Below are 25,886 nucleotides of genomic sequence, written 5' to 3'. Positions count from 1 at the left end.
TACTTAGCTACGCGTGACATACGCCCACATGTAAAGTGTTTATAATCACTTTGTAATCAACACATCAGTGACGTAATATTATAATAACATGTATAGGTAAAATGATGTCAGTTATGATTTCAGTTTAGAAGAGGAAATCAGTGAATTTTATCAGTGGAAATGTCCATGAAGATGTGGGAATTGATTACACTGAGGGAGATGAACAGCTGAGCTGTATAATAAGTGGTCATTACAAGAAATCGATGAAACAAAATTGGCTGAATGAACTTAGCAACACCCAAAATAGTGTCAGAAACAACAAATGTCGATATGCCTGCAGCAGCATATATCTTCCTCCATGGGATGGCTCCTCCTTCTAGTGATATACTTGCCAGACTTCTCCACTCTGCCACAGCCAGAAGGAAAATGTATGTACCGACAGCAATTAACATCACCGTTCTATGTAATAGTGATGGTATGAAAACTGCATATGCTGTTGACATAACTAAAACACAAAACAACAATTGTTTCACTCCAAATGGGCTGAAACCAAGGGCACTGATATATAAACACATTGCAATAGCAAACATAGCCATTCCTAGCAGGAATAGCTCTTCATAAGCGATCTGCCACACGAGTAATGCATCTCCAATGCAAGAAAAACATAGTCCCGCTAAAATTTTGCGATTATAACTGTTAGACATTCCTTGAAAGAACACGAAACTGATGAGACACAAGGTGGGCAAGCACTTCACTAGAGCGGGCACAAGCCCGGGCTGATTGTGTTCCGGTAACCATAGGATGTAATATATAGAGCAGCACTTGAAGAACGGTACCAGGTAAGGAGCTACTCCACTGAATTCTTTACGGATCTAAAAAGTAAACAACGTGCGAGTTTATGGTATTCCGTATCACAACTAGTTATTACAATAAATTATAGAGTCTTACCTGTTGGTAATTCATTTGTTCTGTGCGTTCGAAACTATTCGCACACTCGTTCTCGTTTACAATTTTACCTCTGTCTTAGTCTCCTCTCTCTACTGTATTCGGTTGTCAGGAAATTGTATGACGTAATAGCAGTGTTCTAAATAAAGCACAAATGTTTGAGTTGGTTTGCACGTACACTTTCCTATCGCTCACTTATCTGCTCTGGTCTGCAGCGAATACCAAGGTTGTCTCGCTGAAGGTTATTCTAAAGATCGCGCCTATTGTTACGCTGCAGTTTTACGTATTGGTGCAACTGTTCTACGGTAAAGCTACTTCCTCGGAAACGCACCTTCTCAAGTTGTTTGTCGCGTTACTGTTTTCATCGATTGGAGATGTTTTATTAGTTTATCAAGCTAATACAGTGTGCTTCCTGACTGGAATACTAGCATTTAGTGTACAGCAAATGTTGTATACTTCACTGTTTGGAGCTGGTTATGACAGATTGACGCCATTTGGGATATTGGTTGGAATTATAACTTTGATTATATACTTGTACTTGCTACCAAAGATGAAAGAGTTCCTAGTTTTGCCTGCTGCAGTTTACTGTTGTTTGATTGGATGTATGCTGTGGAGGGCACTTGTGAGGTTTCAGGTCAAAGGTGATGTAATTGGTGTGACAGGTGCAGTGGTGTTCTACATCTCTGATAGTTTGTTGGCTGTGAACAAATTTCGTCACCAATTATTTCTTGCTGAGCAATTAATAATGACTACATATTATACTGCACAATTATGTATCACAATTTCTATGATAAACAGTTTATAAATTATGTGGGAGCAAATGGATCATGTCGCTGGTTAGAGGGTCTTTGGTGCAGTGTTGCTGTTGTTTCCTGTACAAACAGTATTGATAGCAATTATGAGATGCTTAGTTGCTTACGGTTGATGTAGGTTGTGGTGTCCATACCTCCAAACCCTGCATGGTTCATAATGTAATTGTATTTTAGCATTATAACACTCACCCTGGGCATCGCATGTTGATGGGTGGGACGGGCTGTAGGTGTCATGTTAGGGAGGGTGTGACCCACATGGACTGGAAGAAGTACAGGTATAAGATTGGTTGGAGCAGCATGAGGAGTAGGGTCCACCAATGAGGATCCAATAGAATGTACTTGCTGACCACCAAACGCTCTGCTAGCCAGTTCAGCTGCTGTAAATCTTCTGGTTGGTGGGGATGAAACTTCAGAAGGTGTTACAACAGGCAGTGTGTTGGATGGTCCACTTTGCAAGGTGAACAGATTAGTTGGTACTGTTTGAGGAGGTAAGTGTGCCTGTGTAGACATAACCATTGACAACTAGTAGGAGGAGAGGTAGGTGTACTTGTAGTGGTCTCATTTTGAGCAGTCTTACTCCTCCAGTTCCACTATCCATCCATGCTAACTCTCGTTTTGCATCAGAAGCAACCACACGTGATGAACGACCTCTTGTAGCTAACTGGGCCAGTTTACCAGCAGTAACTCGGCGTTCTCGAGGCTTGATAGCACCTCCACTGACCTGTACCCTTGTTGGCGGTCTCTGTTACAAATAGAGCACAATCAATTTATTTGTATAGAATGATACTAACTTGTCTTGACGGAGGAGGTGACTCTCTGACGGTGGAATCATAGTCATCAGTTGTTATTCCAACACGATTACTCCTCGCTGCTGCTGTGAGCCGGCTAGTTATGGTACGTCTATAAGTGTTTATAGTGGTGACTGCATAATTCAGTGTTGCTATACCTGGTAGTAGGTCTAGTTCTTACTATGGGTGTAGCAGGAAGATCAACTAGAGCAGTTGCTGTTAAGCTTGCACTAGAAGAAGAATCTGCCTCCAGTGTAAACTAATAAAGATATTTAAATTTTCTGATACAATTTTTTACATGCTAACCTGTTCCTGTGCTTGTTGCCATGCTGTGTGTATCCTTTTCTGTGTCATGTTTTTCTGTGGTAGTGGGGCAATCCTGTTTCTCCTCCTGGTAGCAGTCCTTCTACTACTACTAACAGTTCTCTGTTCCTTCCACCTCTCTAAGGCTTGTTGATGTTGTGACTGTATCCTCTCTTCTTCTTCTCTTTCCTCTTGTAGCTGTAAAAGCATGACATAGCAAAGCACAGCTGCATGAGCTCCAACATTCCTTACCCTCCGAAGTGTTGCATTTTCCTTTTTCAGCTGTTCAGCAGTTTTCATTGTTTCTTGTAGTGTCTTCTGAGTTGCATCTTCTCTCTCTTGTAGTCGCCTTGCAAACTCATCCATTCCATGACGAGCTATAGCTCGAGAGGTTTGAGGACTCTCTGATGATACTGGGATTATTGTATCTGTGCAAGAACAAGCAATAAACAATGCTAACAATGCTCAAATAACTACCAGCTGCAGTGATTGGGCGTAATTGTGGGGGCAAGTGTAGTTGCTGGTGTAAAGGAGGCACATCTGAATTTTGAGGATGCAATCGTGACACCCTATCCACTACTTCTTGTACCTAGATGTAACAATAACAACATTGCATGGTAAACTATTGCTATACACACAGACTCCTCTGAAGCATCGGCAATTGCATTATCATTGTTCAACACAAATTGTGGGATAGGATGGTCTTCCTCTGTGGTATGTGTGGTGACTCCAGTGGGCCTAGTCTCACTATTAACATACAGCAAGTTAATATGACTTCTTGATATAAAGGCTACATACATGTTCGTGGTAAAATTGTCCAAATGAGTTTCAGGGGATCCAGTCCCTTCAATAAATGCCCCAAATTCATCTGCTGTTTCATCTAGATGACTATTTACATGAACAGCATCCTCAGGTGTTATTTTTTGTTTCTGCAAGGTATTGTTAACAGTGCAAACTAGTCCACATCAACTTACCCCTGTACGGTTGTTACGGTAATATATTAGTAACAATATAAGTATTATTAGCGTCAGCAGTAGCAATACACCCAACACACTGCCTACTATTATCAACAAGATATTGTTTTGGTCATCAGGAGACACTTCAGTGGTAGTAGAAGCATTGATATCCCATATGTAACAATCCACCACCTATAACAAAATAACCAAGTATAGCACAATATTAAATGATTCATACCTCATAACCAAGAATATCCGATACATTTATGTCTGTTTTAAAAGCATCTTGAACAGTGCTGACATTAACTGGAGTCATCGTAATGTTCTCAAGAATATAAAATATGACGTCTGAGTTGCTCACATCAGGTTGCGACAGCTGTATAGCTACAATCTAGAGATGAACAAACCATAAAATGATATATCATTTTTATAATTATAGTGCTTACTTCAGCTACATAATCTGACACTTGTGTCTGGCGTTTACGCCTCCTATTTTGACCAGCTACAAATGCAATACCAAGCTTGTCTGCTAATAAAGTGTCTTCCTCAATAACACTCTTCATTTCCCGTAACACAATAACAAACCAGAATTCTGACCCAACAGTAATTACAGTTGGTGACACTATAGTGCTTACTGGTGATAACGTCTCTGTCTCTGATGGCGATAATGTCTCTGATAGTGATAACGTCTCTGTTGGTGATAACGTCTCTAGATCTGTTGGTGATAATGTCACTGATGGTGATAACGTCTCTGATGGCGATAACATCTCTGATAGTGATAACGTCTCTGATAATGATAATGTCTCTGTTGGTGATAATGTCTCTGATGGCGATAACATCTCTGATAGTGATAACGTCTCTGTTGGTGATAAGGTCTCTGATGGTGATGATGTCTCTGATGGTGATGATGTCTCTGATAGTGATAATGTCTCTGTTGGTGATAATGTCTCTGATAGTGATAATGTCTCTGATAGTGATAATGTCTCTGTTGGTGATAATGTCTCTGATAGTGATAACGTCTCTGATAGTGATAATGTCTCTGTTGGTGATAATGTCTCTGATAATGATAATGTCTCTGATGGTAATAATGTCTCTGATGGTAATAATGTCTCTGATAGTGATAATGTCTCTGATGGTGATAACGTCTCTGTTGGTGATAATGTCTCTGTTGGTGATAATGTCTCTGATGGTGATAACGTCTCTGATGGCGATAACATCTCTGATGGCGATAACGTCTCTGATAATGATAATGTCTCTGATGGCGATAACATCTCTGATGGCGATAACGTCTCTGATAATGATAATGTCTCTGATAATGATAATGTCTCTGATGGTGATAATGTCTCTGATGGTGATAACGTCTCTGATGGCGATAACATCTCTGATAGTGATAACGTCTCTGTTGGTGATAAGGTCTCTGATGGTGATGATGTCTCTGATAGTGATAACGTCTCTGATAGTGATAACGTCTCTGTTGGTGATAATGTCTCTGATAGTGATAATGTCTCTGATGGTGATAACGTCTCTGTTGGTGATAATGTCTCTGATAGTGATAACGTCTCTGATGGTGATAACGTCTCTGTTGGTAATAATGTCTCTGATAGTGATAACGTCTCTGTTGGTGATAATGTCTCTGATAGTGATAACGTCTCTGTTGGTGATAATGTCTCTGATAGCGATAACGTCTCTAATAGTGATAATGTCTCTGATGATAATACCTCCATTGTAGTTGGGAGATTAACTGTACTGGTGGGGAAATCAGTTATTGTTAAGATGTTCCTAGTAGTTGGAACATCAGCTGAGTTAGTTGGGATTACAGCTGTGCTAGTTGGGACATCAGCTGAGCTAGTTGGGATCACAGCTGAGCTGGTTGGGACATCAGCTGAGCTGACATCTGTACTGGTAGAGACATCAGACATTGTCAAGATGTTACTAGTAGTTGGAACTACAGCAGTTTGTAGTGCAGTTGTAATATCAGCAGTAATGAGTGGTACCACTGTAGTTATTGGAGTGATTTCCATGTTAGTAACTGGTAGTGAGGCTGTTAATATTAATGATGATACTATAGAAGTTGTTGGAGGTGTTGTAGTAATGTCCTGTGAAACTGTAGCATTGTCACTCACAGTTGCAACACTAGTCAGTGTTACTGCTACACTACCTGTTGACCCTACAATAAAACTACTAATCACTGATGACTCTGTTAAGACGACACTACTCAGTGACTCTGTTAGATTACGTGATGTTACAACACTAGTTGGTGTTATTGTAACACTACTTGGAAATTCTGTAATGAACATACTAGTTGGTGACTCTGTTACAATTGTAGTAGGTATTAACACAACACTACTTGGAGACTCTGTCATTACAAAAGTACTTGGAGGTTCTATCACAACACTTACACCACTTGTCAGTGATGACTCAGTTAAGATGACACTACTCAGTGACTCTGTTAGATTACGTGATATTACAACACTAGTTGGTGTTATTGTAACACTACTTGGAGACCCTGAAGTTATCAATAGTACACTAGATGTTATCTGTGTCAGAGAAGACTCTACAATTGTAGTAGTTAATGGTATAGATTCAGTTGTGATTACTGACATTACAACAGAAGATAAGAGAACTGTATTTGTTATATTATTAGGACCAATGACTGTAGTGACAGGAGTAGCAGTAAATAGTGAAGTAGTGTTAGTAGTCACTTCTTCAAATATACTTGTTACAATCATAGTTGGTAACACACTAGTGGACAACTCCCTTGATAGTGTACTAGTTATATCAATGGCACTTGTGATAGTGACTGGTAACATTGTAGTGGTAGGGCCTGTAGTAGCTGATAAACCAGTAACTATTGTACCGACCAAAGGTACTTTTTGTGTTGTAACTGAAGGGATTACTGGTTGAATAAGTGATGATAACAAACTAGTTACTGTTGGTAGAGTGAACACTTCTGTAGTAAATGTTGTGAAGGTTAATGAAGTGACGTTCTCCTGAGATGTAGTAACAGTTGGTTCTAGTAATGACATTAGACTACTCTCTGTTATAAGGTTTATACTAGTAGACACTGGTAGCTGAGAACTTGTTGTAGTTATTGATTCAACAGGTGTAATAGATGTTGGAGTGATAGATAGTAAAGTAGAGTCTACTAATGTTGTAGTAACTTGGTCAGGTCCACTTGTTACACTATCAACTTGTGTAACTAAACTAGTATTAGTTAGTGATGGTGGAGGAGATGTATCTACTAACAATTGTGTTGTCATAACAACAGGAGGTGTGGTCATTGCTTGAGATGATGTTATAATACTTTTTGGTAATTCTGTTGCAGCGCTACTAACAATGCTACTTGGTATCTCAGTTTTTGGAAGCTCTGTTATGATGCTACTTTGTAATTCTGTCACAATACTACTAATTGGTGATTCGGTTAGTGGCAAAACAATACTAGATAATATTATAGTGGCCACATCTGACAACCGTGTGCTAGTTCGTTCTGTCATACTTGCAACTACTTTAATGGTGTTAGTTAGTTGACTGAATAAACTTGGCAGAACTGTCATAGGCATTGAACTGATAATTGAGCCTGTTAAGGAGAGTGACAGTGTCTGAGTTGGTACAATCATTAGTGATGGAGTAACATCAGTAGTTATCAATGGTACACTTGATATTATCTGTGTAAGAGAAGATTCCACTATTGTAGTAGTTAATGGTATAGATTCAGTTGTGATTACTGACATTACAACAGTAGATAAGAGAATTGTATTTGTTATATTAGGACCACTGACTGTAGTGACAGGAGTAGCAGTGAATAGTGAAGTAGTGTTAGTAGTCACTTCTTCAAATGTACTTGTTACAATCATAGTTGGTAACATAGTTGCACTATCAACTTGTGTAACTAAACTAGTATTAGTTAGTGGTGGTGGAGGAGATGTCTCTACTAACAATTGTGTTGTCATAACAACAGGAGGTGTGGTCATTGCTTGAGATGATGTTGCGGCACTGAATGATTGTGTAACAAGACGACTCTGTGACTCTGTGACAATACTATTCGGTGACTCTGTAACGATACTACTTGGTGACTCTGTAATGATAATACTTGGTGACTCTGTAATGATACTACTTGGTGACTCTGTAACGATACTACTTGGTGATAATAACACACTGCTAGTTAATAGTACAGTTGCTTGTACTACAGTCAATGATTCTTGTACACTAGTTGATTGTGCTATTGTGGTAGAAAGGATAGATGTAGCAGTTGGTTGAATAAGTGATGATAAACTAGTTACTGTTGGTAGGGTGAACACTTCTGTAGTAAATGTTGTGAAGGTTAATGAAGTGACGTTCTCCTGAGATGTAGTAACAGTTGGTTCTAGTAATGACATTAGACTACTTTCTGTCATAATGTTTATACTAGTAGACACTGGTAGCTGAGAACTTGTTGTAGTTATTGATTCAACCGGTGTAATAGATGTTGGAGTGATAGATAGTAAAGTAGGGTCTACTAATGTTGTAGTAACTTGGTCAGGTCCTCTTGTTACACTATCAACTTGTGTAACTAAACTAGTATTAGTTAGTGATGGTGGAGGAGATGTCTCTACTAACAACTGTGTTGTCATAACAACAGGAGGTGTGGTCATTGCTTGAGATGATATTGTGGTACTTAATGATCGTGTAACAAGATGACTCTGTGACTCTGTGACAATACTACTCGGTGACTCTGTAACAATACTACTTGGTGACTCTGTAATGATAATACTTGGTAACTCTGTGACAATGCTACTTGATGACTCTGTAACGATACTACTTGGTGACTCTGTAACGATACTACTTGGTGACTCTGTAACGATACTACTTGGTGACACTGTAATGATAATACTTGGTGACACTGTAACGATACTACTTGGTGACTCTGTAACGATACTACTTGGTGACACTGTAATGATAATACTTGGTGACACTGTAACGATACTATTTGGTGACTCTGTAACGATACTACTTGGTGACACTGTAAAGATACTACTTGGTGACTCTGTCACAATACTACTTGGTGATTCAGTTACTAATAACACACTGCTAGTTAATAGTACAGTTGATTGTACTACAGTCAATGATTCTTGTACACTAGTTGATTGTGCTATTGTGGTAGAAAGGATAGATGTAGCAGTTGGTTGAATAAGCGATGATAACAAACTAGTTACTGTTGGTAGGGTGAACACTTCTGTAGTAAATGTTGTGAAGGTTAATGAAGTGACGTTCTCCTGAGATGTAGTAACAGTTGGTTCTAGTAATGACATTAGATTACTCTCTGTTATAAGGTTTATACTAGTAGACACTGGTAGCTGAGAACTTGTTGTAGTTATTGATTCAACAGGTGTAATAGATGTTGGAGTGATAGATAGTAAAGTAGAGTCTACTAATATTGTAGTAACTTGGTCAGGTCCACTTGTTACACTATCAACTTGTGTAACTAAACTAGTATTAGTCAGTGATGGTGGAGGAGATGTATCTACTAACAATTGTGTTGTTATAACAACAGGAGGTGTGTTCATTGCCTGAGATGATGTTGTGGCACTAAATGATTGTGTAACAAGATGACTCTGTGACTCTGTAACTATACTACTTGGTGACTCTGTGACAATGCTACTCGGTGACTCTGTAACGATACTACTTAGTGACTCTGTAAAGATACTACTTGGTGACTCTGTAACGATAATACTTGGTGATTCAGTTACTAATAACACACTGCTAGTTAATAGTACAGTTGATTGTACTACAGTCAATGATTCTTGTACACTAGTTGATTGCACTATTGTGGTAGAAAGGATAGATGTAGCAGTTGGTTGAATAAGTGATGATAACAAACTAGTTACTATTGGTAGGGTGAACACTTCTGTAGTAAATGTTGTGAAGGTTAATGAAGTGATGTTCTCCTGAGATGTAGTAACAGTTGGTTCTAGTAATGACATTAGACTACTCTCTGTCATAAGGTTTATACTAGTAGACACTGGTAGCTGAGAACTTGTTGTAGTTATTGATTCAACCGGTGTAATAGATGTTGGAGTGATAGATAGTAAAGTAGGGTCTACTAATGTTGTAGTAACTTGGTCAGGTCCTCTTGTTACACTATCAACTTGTGTAACTAAACTAGTATTAGTTAGTGATGGTGGAGGAGATGTCTCTACTAACAATTGTGTTGTCATAACAACAGGAGGTATGGTCATTGCTTGAGATGATGTTGTAGTACTAAATGATTGCGTAACAAGACGACTCTGTGACTCTGTGACAATGCTACTTGGTGATTCTGTAACGATACTACTTGGTGACACTGTAAAGATACTACTTGGTGACTCTGTAACGATACTACTTGGTGACTCTGTAAAGATACTACTCGGTGACTCTGTAACGATACTACTTAGTGACTCTGTAAAGATACTACTTGGTGACTCTGTAACGATAATACTTGGTGACTCTGTCACAATACTACTTGGTGATTCAGTTACTAATAACACACTGCTAGTTAATAGTACAGTTGATTGTACTACAGTCAATGATTCTTGCACACTAGTTGATTGTGCTATTGTGGTAGAAAGGATAGATGTAGCAGTTGGGTGAATAAGTGATGATAACAAACTAGTCCCAGTTGGTATACTAGTGAACACTTCTGTAGTAATTGTTGTGAAGGTTAATGAAGTGACGTTCTCCTGAGATGTAGTAACAGTTGATTCTAGTAATGACATTAGACTACTCTCTGTCATAAGGTTTATACTAGTAGACACTGGTAGCTGAGAACTTGTTGTAGTTATTGATTCAACCGGTGTAATAGATGTTGGAGTGATAGATAGTAAAGTAGGGTCTACTAATGTTGTAGTAACTTGGTCAGGTCCTCTTGTTACACTATCAACTTGTGTAACTAAACTAGTATTAGTTAGTGATGGTGGAGGAGATGTATCTACTAACAATTGTGTTGTCATAACAACAGGAGGTGTGTTCATTGCCTGAGATGATGTTGTGGCACTTAATGATTGTGTAACAAGACGACTCCGTGACTCTGTGACAATGCTACTCGGTGACTCTGTAACGATACTACTTGGTGACTCTGTAACGATACTTGGTGACTCTGTAACGATACTACTTGGTGACTCTGTAACGATACTACTTGGTGACTCTGTCACAATACTACTTGGTGATTCAGTTACTAATAACACACTGCTAGTTAATAGTACAGTTGATTGTACTACAGTCAATGATTCTTGTACACTAGTTGACTGCACTATTGTGGTAGAAAGGATAGATGTAGCAGTTGGTTGAATAAGTGATGATAACAAACTAGTTACTGTTGGTAGGGTGAACACTTCTGTAGTAAATGTTGTAAAGGTTAATGAAGTGATGTTCTCCTGAGATGTAGTAACAGTTGGTTCTAGTAATGACATTAGACTACTCTCTGTCATAAGGTTTATACTAGTAGACACTGGTAGCTGAGAACTTGTTGTAGTTATTGATTCAACAGGTGTAATAGATGTTGGAGTGATAGATAGTAAAGTAGAGTCTACTAATGTTGTAGTAACTTGGTCAGGTCTACTTGTTACACTATCAACTTGTGTAACTAAACTAGTATTAGTTAGTGATGGTGGAGGAGATGTCTCCAATAACAATTGTGTTGTCATAACAACAGGAGGTGTGTTCATTGCTTGAGATGATGTTGTGGTACTAAATGATCGTGTAACAAGACGACTCTGTGACTCTGTGACAATACTACTCAGTGACACTGTAACAATACTACTTGGTGACTCTGTAACGATACTACTTGGTGAGTCTGTAACGATACTACTTGGTGAGTCTGTAATGATAATACTTGGTGACTCTGTAATGATACTACTTGGTAACTCTGTAACGATACTACTTGGTGACTCTGTAACGATGCTACTTGGTGACTCTGTAACGATTCTACTTGGTGACTCTGTAACGATACTACTTGGTGACTCTGTAACGATGCTACTTGGTGACTCTGTAACGATTCTACTTGGTGACTCTGTAACGATACTACTTGGTGACTCTGTAACGATACTACTTGGTGACTCTGTAACGATTCTACTTGGTGACTCTGTAACGATTCTACTTGGTGACTCTGTAACGATACTACTTGGTGACTCCGTAAAGATACTACTTGGTGACTCTGTAACGATACTACTTGGTGACTCTGTAATGATAATACTTGGTGACTCTGTAATGATATTACTTGGTGACTCTGTAACGATACTACTTGGTGATAATAACACACTGCTAGTTAATAGTACAGTTGCTTGTACTACAGTCAATGATTCTTGTACACTAGTTGATTGTGCTATTGTGGTAGAAAGGATAGATGTAGCAGTTGGTTGAATAAGTGATGATAAACTAGTTACTGTTGGTAGGGTGAACACTTCTGTAGTAAATGTTGTGAAGGTTAATGAAGTGACGTTCTCCTGAGATGTAGTAACAGTTGGTTCTAGTAATGACATTAGACTACTTTCTGTCATAAGGTTTATACTAGTAGACACTGGTAGCTGAGAACTTGCTGTAGTTATTGATTCAACCGGTGTAATAGGTGTTAGAGTGATAGATAGTAAAGTAGGGTCTACTAATGTTGTAGTAACTTGGTCAGGTCCTCTTGTTACACTATCAACTTGTGTAACTAAACTAGTATTAGTTAGTGATGGTGGAGGAGATGTCTCTACTAACAACTGTGTTGTCATAACAACAGGAGGTGTGTTCATTACTTGAGATGATGTTGTGGTACTAAATGATCGTGTAACAAGACGACTCTGTGACTCTGTGACAATACTACTCAGTGACACTGTAACGATACTACTTGGTGACTCTGTAACGATACTACTTGGTGAGTCTGTAACGATACTACTTGGTGACTCTGTAACGATACTACTTGGTAACTCTGTAATGATACTACTTGGTGACTCTGTAACGATGCTACTTGGTGACTCTGTAACGATACTACTTGGTGACTCTGTAACGATACTACTTGGTGACTCTGTAACGATACTACTTGGTGACTCTGTAATGATAATACTTGGTGACTCTGTAACGATACTACTTGGTGACTCTGTAACGATGCTACTGGGTGACTCTGTAACGATGCTACTTGGTGACTCTGTAACGATGCTACTGGGTGACTCTGTAACGATGCTACTGGGTGACTCTGTAAAGATACTACTTGGTGACTCTGTCACAATACTACTTGGTGATTCAGTTACTAATAACACACTGCTAGTTAATAGTACAGTTGATTGTACTACAGTCAATGATTCTTGCACACTAGTTGATTGTGCTATTGTGGTAGAAAGGATAGATGTAGCAGTTGGTTGAATAAGTGATGATAACAAACTAGTCCCAGTTGGTATATTGGTGAACACTTCTGTAGTAATTGTTGTGAAGGTTAATGAAGTGACGTTCTCCTGAGATGTAGTAACAGTTGATTCTAGTAATGACATTAGACTACTCTCTGTCATAAGGTTTATACTAGTAGACACTGGTAGCTGAGAACTTGTTGTAGTTATTGATGGTGCAGGAGATGTTTCTACTAACATAGCTGTCATCATAGTTGTTGTCTCTGTTAGAATTAATCCATTTACTTTATAAATGTACTACCTCAGTTACTTAATATAAATCTACTATCTTATTAAGTACATATAGAACAAGATCAGGAATTCTAAATACATTGCTATACTTAACCTCTAATGGGCATCCTTTGAAACACATTTTTTTAGTTTATGAGTGCTAAGAGAGGCTTTGCCTCCCCCCCTTCCCCTTCAGGTTTTCTGTTGATTATAGATGCCAAAACCAGGCTGGGAATTATTTACACTGGCAGGGAATTATTTACACTGGCTGGGAATTATTTACACTGGCAGGGAATTATTTACACTGGCAGGGAATTATTTACACTGGCAGGGAATTATTTACACTCTATTGAAGTACAAGAAACTAATGGGTAAGGATAGTGATGATAACAAAGATATCCTACGAGTGCAGATGTGGTTCTGGTTTCTATCCCATTTTGTAATTTGATTAGTCAATGATCAAGTGTTATATGAGTAGAGAAGATAGGAAGAGTGTGGACAATATTTGTTGTACTGGGGGCTTGTCTCCATTTTTAGGAATGACAGAGTACAATTACTGTGACGTTCCAAAGCCAAATTGCAAGATCACCAGCGAAGAAGAAACCTGAGACTCTGAAGGCTAAGCCGTTATCTCCATTTGCTCATTTTAACACCACCATGAGTAGCAAAGAAGAAAAGAGGAGTGCATTCGGGCAAATACAATTAAATGTACAAATTGGGCAGTTCCAGTTCGTACATTTCAACAATGGCTTACTCAGAGAAACAAATGGGTACCACCAGAAGCGTTCCCTCGGGATGTACTCCGGAAAGAATAGTCTTTGTTGTTGTCTACAATGTTTTGCTTCAGAGGTCAGGAAAGTCAAATTTAACACCTGAATGTGTAAATCATGTTATTTTTCTGATTAAAACATTCCTACCTACTGGGGTTTAACTACCATATCCTTCTACTTTTTTACTTTGATGTAGGCTTCAGTGGGAGATAGAATGGATAATAATTATATATGCACTTTACATGAAGAAACTAGTACAAAATTGAGATACTCTAATAGAGCAGTCACTACTCTAACAAGACATTGGAAAATTTTAATTGTGAATTACCATAAACGTAGAAATTTTCGTGGTGTATAAATTTTCATGGATTTCGTGGTTTGCAGCTGATCCACAAAAATTAATCCACATAAAGCTGATCCACGAAAATTAATCCATTTAGAAACTCACGTCTCAGCTCGAGCAGACCTATATTTCCTTGTACAATATTAACGCGTATAATAGCTAGCTAATGCGCTATGTACGACTTGATGATGATATGCACCTGTTCACCAGTGAATAGATACTGATGGCCTTGTTCAAGTATCTAAGACCTGGCAAGATTCTTTTGTCAACTTTTGTGGTGAGTCACTGACCCCACAAAATGGTTTGCTTAGTCCCAGATAGCTAAGCTGTAAACCTTAAATGCAACCTTAAAGCACGAATTTTGCTCCCCGTGGCTCCTCGAGAAAATAAACTGGCTCGCCCTGCTCACAGTTGATCGTTTAAACCACGAAAATTATACCCACAAAATTTATTACACTTGCAAACCTGTCTTTTTGGCAAACCACGAAAATTTTACCCACGAAATTTAATACACTTACGGTATACCAATATTATAAAGTACTGAGTACACTTTCAGTAACAGGTTCTATTTCAGAAAACTAATTTCCCAGATTAATTCATGCTATTCAGAACATACAGAAACATACAGTTAGATAAATAATGCTCTCAATTGAGGTCTAATTTTAAAACAGGAGCTTCTTTTATCAAGCCATACCAACCACCAAAGTTTCGAAAAGAGTATAGCTAGGTTGTGCACCATGGAGTTCCATCTAATGGAATAAACAGACTGATTTATTCTAACACTCTTTGCCTACCCTCCAGTCTTCTGTGCCCACTACGTAGGTCTCCCCTGTTCCCCCCAACAATGTCTCATAGATCTGCCTATGAGGGCAGGTGTGCTTGCATGTCTTAATGGCTTTTAAACAATTGATTAATTTGGAGCTCAATGCAAATTGTGTAATCATTGAGCAAGATGTATCTGTCTTCTATCTGTAACTGCTATTCCACTAGGACCCGCTAAAACCCATAATACATGGAGTCAGAATGTTGAAACAAGACTCAAGCAATGGCATTATCTTCTGCAACATGCAGGCCAGGCATGGGCCAAAGAAGCCATACGATGTAGGATCTGAATCTTCTCTGCATTCAGGTAAGTACTATCGGTTAAAATCCATCACTGGCAAGAAGCTTAGCTTTGCCAGTGCTGTACACATACAGTAGTTATCATCAGTATGACAAGTTGGTCCAGCATTGTCAGAAATGGTCAAGCAGGCATTCTGTTGCTAGTACTGGATAAGTTGGCATTGCTGATCCAGGAATTGCAAAATAACAGTTACAACAATTAATGACATTTTCAATCATCCTATGCTATAAGTTCGCTCCCTAGCAATGCAGCAACTGTACTCCTTCAACAAGGAAACATCCTCTGGTGGTTAGTGCTAAGATTGAAGCTACCATGGCCATGAGGAATTGATATTAAGATGGTAGTCACACATGAGCAGAGCTGATGGTGTAATCTGTGTATTTCCTCTACAAAAATCATTACAACACCTATAAGGAAGCATATAGCTAGTTATATACTGCATCACTACAGTCTAGAAGTGATGGAAAACAAAGTAAAGTCACCACTGTTTATAAGTCAAGACCTAAGAATGACTGCTCAAACTGTAGACCAATTTCGGTTGTTCCTGTAATTGCAAATATTATGGAGAAATTGGTTGAATCTCAGCTGAACAGTCATAGCTGCACTGATCCAGGGTAGGACATGGGGGATGCACCATGTCCAGGGTAGTAGGTAGCTATATAAAGCAGAGGGTAGCCCCTGAAAACTACATGTTTCAAGACTGAAATTGTTCATGTCTAAGTGGTCAAGAGCTGCATGTAGGGAACAGTGACAGTGATGAGTTCAGCTATGAAATTAAATATAAGAATGACATACAAAGGACCAAGTGAATTCAATTTCCTCACAGGTCACACAGCTATAAGTGTTCCCATAGGTTGGTGTTACATATGCAACTTTCATACTCAGTGAATATTTTTGGTGGGTAAATGGGGGGCACGTGATCCACCACTGAGGTCTGTAATCTAACCATAAGTTTAGCCTGAACATGTCACTGTTGTGTCATAAGCAAATTGTAAAAACTAATCACAACAGAACACATCCTGTTGATATACACAAGAAATAATAATGGACCAAATGCAATATACCCTGAGACATGTCACCTTTCATGGGTGACCATGACAATCATGAGGAAACTTTAAGTTTAACACACTACATTTTGCGAGATGAATAATGTACCATGAACACTCCAAAACAAACAAAAATGCTTCATATTGAAGGATTGAGGTACACCCCATTGGCATTGGTTTTGAGGGCAGGCTTAATGCTGATGCCCTCATATAGCTTTGTTCTTAATAGTCGCTGATGTTATCCAGCTGTCCAGCACTTGACAGCCAGTGCTAGGGGTGGTGGTAAGGGAATTCCATCTAGCCTGGGAAAAAAATGATTTACAGTACAATGTTTGTAAAGTGATGACCAGGTGGATGTTATGTCAGAGTGCTGTACTGATCAGTTGTATAGAGGGCACTTGAATAACCTATATAATGATCATACAGATGAAGGTTGGGGCTGACTACTTGTTAATGCTCGTAATGCTTATGATGAAAAGAACTGCGCTGCTTGTGGAATGTGCTATGGTCCTATTGTAGATGTTTCCTTTTTGAACATTATAGGGATGCTTGCTCTACATGACTATGATAGGTTACTAGAACCAATTCAGATGCAGAAGCAACACTATTCTTTCTCCCTACTTGATGTGATGGCCTTGGAGTTCATGACCTGTTAAGCCTGCAGGAATATTTGCACCCACAGATAAGCTGTGAATCTGGAATGGTTTCATTCTCCCCTGTCTGCCATGATGACCACCTGCACTCGGCCTTTCAATCCAGGTGAGAATCATAATTGGAATTTATGACCGCTATTTTCTTTTACCGTTCAGAGGACTATTAAAGGTGGTACTTCCCATTGGCTCAATGCGCTACCATTGGAGAAATAATATTTTGACCTCAAAATGGGCTTGCACTTCAATACTTAGTACAAATCACTTCTAGATGTGATGGTTGTGAGGAAGCATTCTCCTTGCAGTCCACGTCTCAGCAGCAGTCATGTCACCAGTGCAGTCCTATATCTCACCATGCTGTCTTGCCACTAGCCCTCCATTCAAGGACATGCTGACACAAGCCAGTCATTAGTCTTAAAAGAAGCTGGTTCTGCTTATCATTGGTGTCCTTGGTCTGGCAACCCCAGGTGGAGGCATTGTTTGACATTCATACCATTGACACAATACCCTATCTTATTTTTACCGTTCTCCCTGGAGTCTGAAGCTGTGAAAGCTGTGAAGAATCATTGTGGGTAGTAGTTCTATAGTGAATGGTATCCAGCATCATGAGGCTTCCCGTTTTGTTAAGAGACTATTTGTATGCTTGGCTATTAATAAGGAGCTGATAAGCTGCAGTCCCACCTGTCATTTGTGATCATTTTCTTTACATGAAGAAGGAGAAATGGGCTTAAATTAGATGATGGAGCCTACTTCTATGCTCTTGCAATAGGACTCTGCCTAGTGTTACAATGGATTTTTATCATCTAAACTTGGCTAGTATCAGACATGGAGGTGAAAGGGAGTGCCATTAGAGTGACGAACATGGCTTTAGCCAAGATTCAGTAAAGATTGTAAGTCTGCAGAAGCTACAACCCCCATATTTAGTAGCTCCAAAAGTTCAGAAGTGATTCTCTGAGCAATATGTTGAACACCATTCACCACAGATCCAAACAAATCTACAACTGAATAACACAATTGAACACTGAGTTATCAACATACGCCCTATTCATATAGAGCTGAGCGATAGTACAACTATCATAATCACGATTTGATAGTAACTTATATTACGATAATGATAGTATCACGATAGTTACTAGCAGTTATTAAAGACACTCAACCTCACGTATACAAACACTTGAATACTCCAATTATGTACACACACCACACATCTGCTTTCTAACACTCCACTTAAAATTGTTATGCGTCATTACAATTATTATCTTTGCTGTCCATGCTCAAGCTACTGGTCTTTTACAATTTTCTGAACTTCAACATTATCATCTTTGCTTTTGTTATCCATTTTTTTACCACGCACGGATACAGATAAGTAATCGCAATAGCACGATAGTATACTATCAAGATCAACAATTGTTGGTAGCTATCACGATAATCGATCTATCGCCACTATCGCTCAGCTCTATATTCATATTAAAGAAATCATCACACACAACAAAGGATGGAAGTATGGAAAGACAAACAGGGTGGGCATTGCCAGAAAAACTCAGCCCTACCTTGTAGCTGATCATACACACTTGTCAAAAGCTGATGAACATGATGTGTGACCACTATCTCATACATCACTTTATGATTTCCACAAGAGTAGAAAATGCAGGGATACTAAGGTAGACCAACTAGGGTTATGTAAAACAATCCCTATGTAGACAACATTAGCAAAAAAACACGCTGTATATAGCACTTTCAACACATGGCTAGAAATGAGTGTGACGTCCCTTGATAGCTATAATATACATAGGAGAAATGGACAGAATAAACAGTCCATTAAAGTTGTACCTTGTACACGACAGCATCCCTAGGGAAGCTAATACATGGAAGATGGCTACGACTTTAAGCAGCAAAAGTTGAATACAATGTAGGAAGGATGAACTGGCCCAATGGTGGATCCAGGATGGGGCATTTGGGGCAAATGTCCCCCCCCCCCCTCAGTGGAAGAGCCATACTTTTGATAGAAATACTATAGTAACTATACACCTTGTCAGACCAAAATCAATTTATGTGACTCATGAAAACTTCATATTATCACCATTTATTGCAAACTCACTAGAACCAAAGTTAGAACAACTGTCAAATTGTCACCCAGCACCTCCGTGTGTACTAAAGCACCTCTAAAAATAATTATCCTGTTGCTGGTGGTTAAGACTGTCATAGCCTTTTTACAGGTTTTTGCAATTGCATTCGTCGCCTTTGCAATTGAATTCGTCCCGTTTGCAATTGAATTCGTCGGTATTGCAATTGAATTCGTCGGTATTGCAATTGAATTCGTCCCGTTTGCAATTGAATTCGTCGATTTTGCAATTGAATTCGTCGCTTTTGCAGTTGAATTAGTCGGTTTTGCAATAGAATTCGTCGCGTTTGCATTACAATTCGTCATAAACAAAACGGCTCCAAGAAACCAACCCGTTCATTAAGAGATGAACTATTTATGCCTTGGAGAGTTACACTTGAGACACTAGAAGGTAATTGAAGCTGGTAGTACGCGAAGTTGATAGCTGTCTGACAAGTTAATTAGCTTGCTCGCGAGTGACCACACCCATCGCGAATGGCGTATATAGTAGAGTTTGGAATGTTGTTGGAGAGGCTGTAGAGGAAGAATTATTGCCTTATAAAGAGTTGTTTACTACTGTTGTACTTGAACAAGTTCTTGTAGCAGCTGCTACATCATGTTTTCATGTTTGCTCCAGCTGCCATTCTTGTTATGGACGAATTTAACTGCAAAAGCGACGAATTCAATTGCAAAAGCGACGAATTCAATTGCAAAACCGACGAATTCAATTGCAAACGGGACGAATTCAATTGCAAAGTCGCCGAATTCAATTGCAAAAACCTGTAAGACTTCACAACCATCTGCAAAGGACATAATGACAAAAACCAAACTACTAAGGAGTGATGATTGCTTAAACATATAGCAACTAATAAGAAAATCTGCTCTAGGCTGTTTGTGCCCCAGCTCCTGGATCCACCCCTGAGGCCTATATATATCAAAATTTTAATCTTTGAATTTGAAAATTTCATCTTTAAACGTACCAGCAAGCAGCAGTGACAGTTATGAAATACAGGGTGAGGGTGCCATTTCAGTCTACAACACAAACATTTGGACACACCCCACAACTAACTCTGCCACTATGGCTCATAGACAAATGGTACTTTTGCTGGCCCGAGAGAACGTCAAGTACAGCTTAGTATTGAGCATAATTAGAATTAGTATTTGTGATTAGGTCTGAATTGGTGTGTTGTAATTAGAGTTGAGTACAATGTGTAGTAATACAACAGTGTAAGCACATACTACTCAATTCACCCTTTGCTTCTCTTGAATCACAAGCCAAAACATTGGCATCACCGGTCACCCCATTTACTAGCCAGTGCATGATACTGTACTTATGGCTTCATGGTTGATCATTATCAGTTGGTTTTGTGACCCAATGGTAACCATAGCAATAGTACAGAAGTTTTGAGTGAGATTTTTGTGGTTTGCAATCTTCTAACTAGCTACTGCTATTGTACAAGAGAAAACACGTACAGGATATGTTGAAAACAGGGTGGCCAACAGGGGGGGGGGGAGCAACTGGGACAATTTGCCTTGAGATCCACTTTGTCAGGGGGCTCTTTGGGGCCCCAGGGGCTGGGCATCATTATTGGACATTATTAAGATCGAGATACTGTAATAGAACAGTCACCCTAATATAGCAGTCAGACAAATATTCAGCTTTAGTAGCTACGCATGGTCTAAAATTTTCCTATATATGACAAGTAATTGGCAGCTTGAAACACCCTAATACAACAGTCAAATAAACATTACAATTATACTGTGATACACTAGTGAAATCACTCTCATATATATTCAATCTCAGAGGGTCTTATTCCTGGGGGCATGCCCCCAGACCCCACTAGGTTGGCATGTTTTGCATGCTAGTATGCAAGGCTACCTAGCTACAGTATATCAGTTATAGGGTCCCAATTTCTTGGTTTGCCCCAGGTCCCTCTCAGCAACTTTGGTTGAAACATCAGTATCACACAGTAGGAGTATATATTGGGGATCATGAATGTTTGGGCTTTTCTGGCCAAAAATATCCGGCTTCACAATACCTTCATGGTGCCTTGGCGGCATTGGTTAGGTATATAATTACCAAAAGTGTCTTCAGTGTGCTTTCAATAAGTTTAATTTTTACATTCAGTGGAATTTCCTTCTGACTGGCTGATTGACTGATTGACTGAACTCAATAATGGTTAAGGATATGGCTTGATTTTTCACTGTTTGACATTGCTCCAGCCCGACAAGTGCATTTTGGTTTATACCTCGGTGTGTGCAATGCACTTGTCATCCTTTGTGTCCCAATTCTTTTAGCTGACAGATCAAGGTGTCAATTCATGGTAGTGCACGTGACAGCTTCCCTGTAGTACATTTGTATTAGGTATCATCCGTATTTTCGGATTGTAATTGATTTCAGAGGTGCTTCTTGTATTGGTCTTCATTTGTGACCCACTGAGCGAAAACCGGCTGTTTCCGCAAAATTCTATTTTGCTATAAAATCTAATTGAAATAAACTGGGTAAAAATACACATGCTACATAAGAATTTTACACACGTTTCAATTACTTTGGTATGTACTGAAACAAAGCTCAAATCAATAAAACCTATATACCACAAAATTATTCTGTTCGAAAATTTTGGTTTCATGTTCGTACAGCATAATATTATGGTACGTGAGTTATAGACACTTATTTACGATGCGGAAGAAATAAAGTTTACCTTTGTCATTTAATTGTTGAAATGGCCTTCTTTGTCCACACGGAGATGTACAGGGAAAACACTATACCTTGATCAATGTGCCAGTTCATGGTGAACAAACTGAGCCAAACCTGTCTTCATACCTTGTTTCAGTCGTGAGTTATGATCGAGTAAATAAACTCCTGTAATTTATTTGCTGTATTGTTGCTATAATGGAGTTTATCTCTGTTCCAGCTGTTTATCGCTATAACTCCAAGACTATTCATCACAAGAGGCTGAAACTTTGTCTGTCCATTCTTTTGTTACTATAGAGAAGCAATAAAAATGGAATCCGAGGAATGTGCAACACAGCCGGTTTTTGCTCAGCGGGTCACATTTGTAATGCTGTGTAATGAGTTGAACATAAATAATGGTAAGCAAATCAGTACAAGGATAAATTAGAAATTTTGAGGAAAAAAAGTATTGAAACAAGGAGCTACACCTACAGATATACAAGTGGACACAAGGAAGGCCACCAACACCTTTTCCTGTGATCTCTAATCAAGATTAAAAATTCCATATTTTCTTGTACTTGTTAGAGTTCAGTGGCAACTTGGTGGAGAGTACAGTGGCTACTCGGATAACATAGAACTTTTGTTTAGCTGAACTGAGTCTAATGGACTAAGGTATAGAATCAATACACATATTTAGTGAAGCAATAATAATGCTGTAATTGTGATCCCATTATTCAGGGTTAGCCTTAGGGTGGGCAAAGTAGGCAGCATACCTACATGGGACCCCAGGATTTAGGGTGCACAACCTTACAAAAGAAGAGCCCTACAAACTTCAGGCATGAGGTAAAATGTGCATAGTCCATGCAACTTTGCACAACACCGTGGAATTAGCAGCAACCTTTTAACAAAGGAAGCCGTATGTGTTTTGGCTAGGTCCTTATCATTGTTGCACATGTGATAACATCACAAAGGTTTACTGTTTTACAAATATTGTTAGCCATACAAAATTGCACCATCTGACTTTGGTGAGTGTTACAATGCTGAAAAGGATCAGTTTAGTCAATTGAGATCTCAAACAACGCATGCAAGTTAGCTGCAGACAACTTAGCTACTTAAGCCATTTTAGGTGCTCTTGAGTATATCTATAAATCTCCACCATAGCTAACTGAAGCTTCTAAACAGTATAGCTACAACTGATCATGAAGGATACAGCAGCTGATCGCTGAAAAACAGCTAAAAAAGTAAAGTGGACTTTTCTTAAGAGAAATAACATTTCAGCCAACAAGATGAATAGTGGTGACAATAAAGGTGTCAAGAGCAGACATGTGAGGTTTGGCTTCATTACAGGGTTGTAACAGACCGTGTGCTTATGGCTTCACCATAGAAAATATATGGTGAAAAATTTGATTGGTTAATGAAAAGATATTTGAAGAAGTATTATTAGCGGGTCAAGAATGAGCCAAATTTCAAAAATTTGTGCATGAAAGTCCATCCAAGAGCTTTTTTTAGAGCTCAGCTCAACGTGTAGTACTACAATGCTGGTTCTAATAGATTTTCTGTGGCATGTGGACAGGAGGGCAATTATGAGCTACACTCTTTTATCTAGCTAGCTAGCTAGCTAGTTAGCTTACATGAGTAAAATAACACAGAAATGCTTGAAATGCAAAGAAATAGCTAAACAGTTTAAATAATGTTATGAATAAACTCTTAGTACAGTTTTTGGCACAAACACTTATACACACAGACTAAGGCCACATAAAGTCAATTATTAGTTTCTCATCCTCACTGGCATCGCCACCTCAACAAGGATTTTTTGCACCACTGGTGGCTAAATGCAGCCATCCAGCACCTTTAAAAGTTAGTACCTTGCTAGAGCAGTCTAAGATAATTGCATTCTGAGTCATTTTAGCTAGCTAATTCACCTATCTAGTTAAAATAAAAATCTGCCCCCCTGCTCTGACATTTTGATTACAGAGGATGAGAAACTAATAATTAAGTTTATGTGGCCTAAAACACATGATATGTGGAATATAGTTATTTATTGAATAATAATTAACTTGCTAAATATGCCATGCAGGATGGGAAACAGGGAATCAATTTGTAGAATACTATAACACACCATCATGATGAGCGAATGCGTTGTGACAGCATGTGACAGCATGTGACAGCATGTGACAGCAAAGTCAAAATTAATTTATTATTGCATGGATAAAAGTTCTTCTTCAACTTGCAGTGACAAATTCTTCCACCTAGGAATAGTATGTATACCCTCTATTCAGTCACGTAGTAGATATCAGCTGATAATTGGTACAAAGAACGATATATTTACACCACTTGCTTGAGTGACCATAACTAAATGTAGCTATAGCTACGCATTTCCTTTAATATAACTAGTTAGTTATATGTTTTTAGGTAGTACCAATCCTGAGCTGACAGCAAATTCGCCCTATATTTGGCTCCTCGTTACACAAAGATGGGAGGCAAAGCCATGCCATTTACGAAAGGGGATGATTTATATACATAAGTCACCATGGGAACGCTAGACAATAATATAGACTTGTATGGTATCAAGGAATCCCACACTATGATAGAGGACCACACAAACAGGACAATAGTAAGAGCCGAAAATATGCGACTGCTATTAATGTTATCCACACAAAGAAACTGCTAAACATCAATGTTTCATCGGGAATGTGAGCAGTCACGATCACGCGCAAACTAACTACGTCACTAGACTAGGCTTACCTTGTGCCATAATCGGAGCCGGTGGTCCATCCAGGCAGATTGCCAGTAACAGAAGTGGTACAAGTCGCAACATTTCTTCGCGCCCAATTCCTTTACTCTCACTTAGCACATTAAAGTATCGGAACGCCCCCCTTGGGAACGAGTTTGCGGATAGTCTCGTGCCCAGCTGGGCTCGCGCTAATGTGCTTTGCGCGAGCCCGGCTGGGCACGAGACTATTTACGGTAAAAAAAACGAAGTTGCTACCGTGTTTTTCAGGTTTCTGGCGAAAATCAAAGCATTAACGTGATCAAACACGTGATCCGTGCTTCGAACTAGCAAGGCTTACATAATTTGCAGCATACTAGCAATACTTGAACATGTACAATGATCGGCAAAAGGTGCGAATATTCACTTTAAATGCCTTGCAAGTTCGAGATATTTGAATTACAGATCACGTGTTTGATCACGTTTATGCTTTGATTTTCGCAAGAAACCTGAAAAACACGGTACCATAGATAATAGACACCCTATTCATAACATTATTTAAACTGTATGGGGTGTCTATTATCTATGTTGCTACAGATCCGACCAGTCGGACACAAATTTTAAGCGCCCGACTAGAAGTCCGACCAGTCGGACACAAACTTTAAGCGCATCGCTAGAAGTCCGACCAGTCGGACACAAACTTTAAGCGCATTGCTAGAAGTCAGACTAGTTACGTGATCTTTGTTCTTCATCGTTTTTACTTACTCTGAGGGGAATTTCAGATTTCTAATAAGGCGTACGTGAGAAAGGAAATCAAATAATAGGATATGAGGTATGGAAGTAACCTTGTCAGTAGATAGGTGTGCAGATCTAGATCTGCAAGTGTTTCACTTGTCTGTTCCTGGGTGCATTGTAGCTAGTACTGTGTCGATCTTCACAGATGTACAGTTAATTTGGCTTGGCTACAGTATCAGAGATCCTTGTAGTGTGTAGAGGATGCATGGTTGTATCAATATTTATTGTGAGTTCTTCAAATTGTTCTAAGCAGCAGTGTTGTATAAATCATAGATGCTTTTTGTCA

General features: G+C 39.0%; 3 protein-coding genes across 4 annotated transcripts; 1 reads left to right on the top strand and 2 right to left on the bottom strand.

Moving 5' to 3' along the window:
* Positions 1-31: 31 nt before the first annotated feature.
* LOC136260826 (lysoplasmalogenase TMEM86A-like) lies at positions 32-1,084 on the bottom strand. Its single transcript, XM_066054705.1, has 2 exons — positions 928-1,084; positions 32-851 (listed from the first exon to the last, which is right to left on the bottom strand). Exons 1-2 carry the CDS (start codon positions 940-942, stop codon positions 138-140), a joined length of 729 nt encoding a protein of 242 aa, XP_065910777.1. The 5' UTR covers positions 943-1,084; the 3' UTR covers positions 32-137.
* LOC136260827 (lysoplasmalogenase TMEM86A-like) lies at positions 1,049-1,733 on the top strand. Its single transcript, XM_066054706.1, has one exon. The coding sequence runs from the start codon at positions 1,079-1,081 to the stop codon at positions 1,727-1,729; it is 651 nt and encodes a 216-aa protein (XP_065910778.1). The 5' UTR covers positions 1,049-1,078; the 3' UTR covers positions 1,730-1,733.
* On the bottom strand, positions 1,628-24,978 carry LOC136260822 (uncharacterized). 2 transcript variants are annotated; one of them, XM_066054698.1, is made up of 15 exons: positions 24,841-24,978; positions 4,230-13,381; positions 4,022-4,174; positions 3,802-3,975; positions 3,626-3,756; positions 3,466-3,574; positions 3,305-3,416; positions 3,080-3,255; positions 2,831-3,025; positions 2,683-2,783; positions 2,528-2,636; positions 2,284-2,478; positions 1,926-2,234; positions 1,844-1,879; positions 1,628-1,796 (listed from the first exon to the last, which is right to left on the bottom strand). In XM_066054698.1, exons 1-15 carry the CDS (start codon positions 24,911-24,913, stop codon positions 1,731-1,733), a joined length of 11,091 nt encoding a protein of 3,696 aa, XP_065910770.1. In that variant the 5' UTR covers positions 24,914-24,978; the 3' UTR covers positions 1,628-1,730. The 2 variants fall into 2 exon arrangements, with proteins under 2 accessions (XP_065910770.1, XP_065910771.1); XM_066054699.1 differs by having other exon boundaries at positions 2,528-2,621.
* Positions 24,979-25,886: the final 908 nt, after the last annotated feature.

The sequence above is a fragment of the Dysidea avara genome, chromosome 7 (assembly GCF_963678975.1).
Source record: "Dysidea avara chromosome 7, odDysAvar1.4, whole genome shotgun sequence".
NCBI lineage: Eukaryota > Metazoa > Porifera > Demospongiae > Dictyoceratida > Dysideidae > Dysidea > Dysidea avara.
This window is presented reverse-complemented; position numbering and strand designations above follow the sequence as displayed.

What these genes read in the sequence shown, in the direction of transcription:
- LOC136260827 (XM_066054706.1), top strand. Translation starts at nt 1,079, where the DNA reads ATGTTTGAGTTGGTTTGCACGTACACTTTCCTATCGCTCACTTATCTG.
- LOC136260822 (XM_066054698.1), bottom strand. Translation starts at nt 24,913, where the DNA reads ATGTTGCGACTTGTACCACTTCTGTTACTGGCAATCTGCCTGGATGGA. An exon ending in TCAAAATGAGACCACTACAA is followed by an intron (nt 2,235 to 2,283) that starts GTACACCTACCT and finishes ATGTCTACACAG; the next exon opens with GCACACTTACCTCCTCAAAC. An exon ending in CACCACAACCTACATCAACC is followed by an intron (nt 1,797 to 1,843) that starts GTAAGCAACTAA and finishes CTGTTTGTACAG; the next exon opens with GAAACAACAGCAACACTGCA.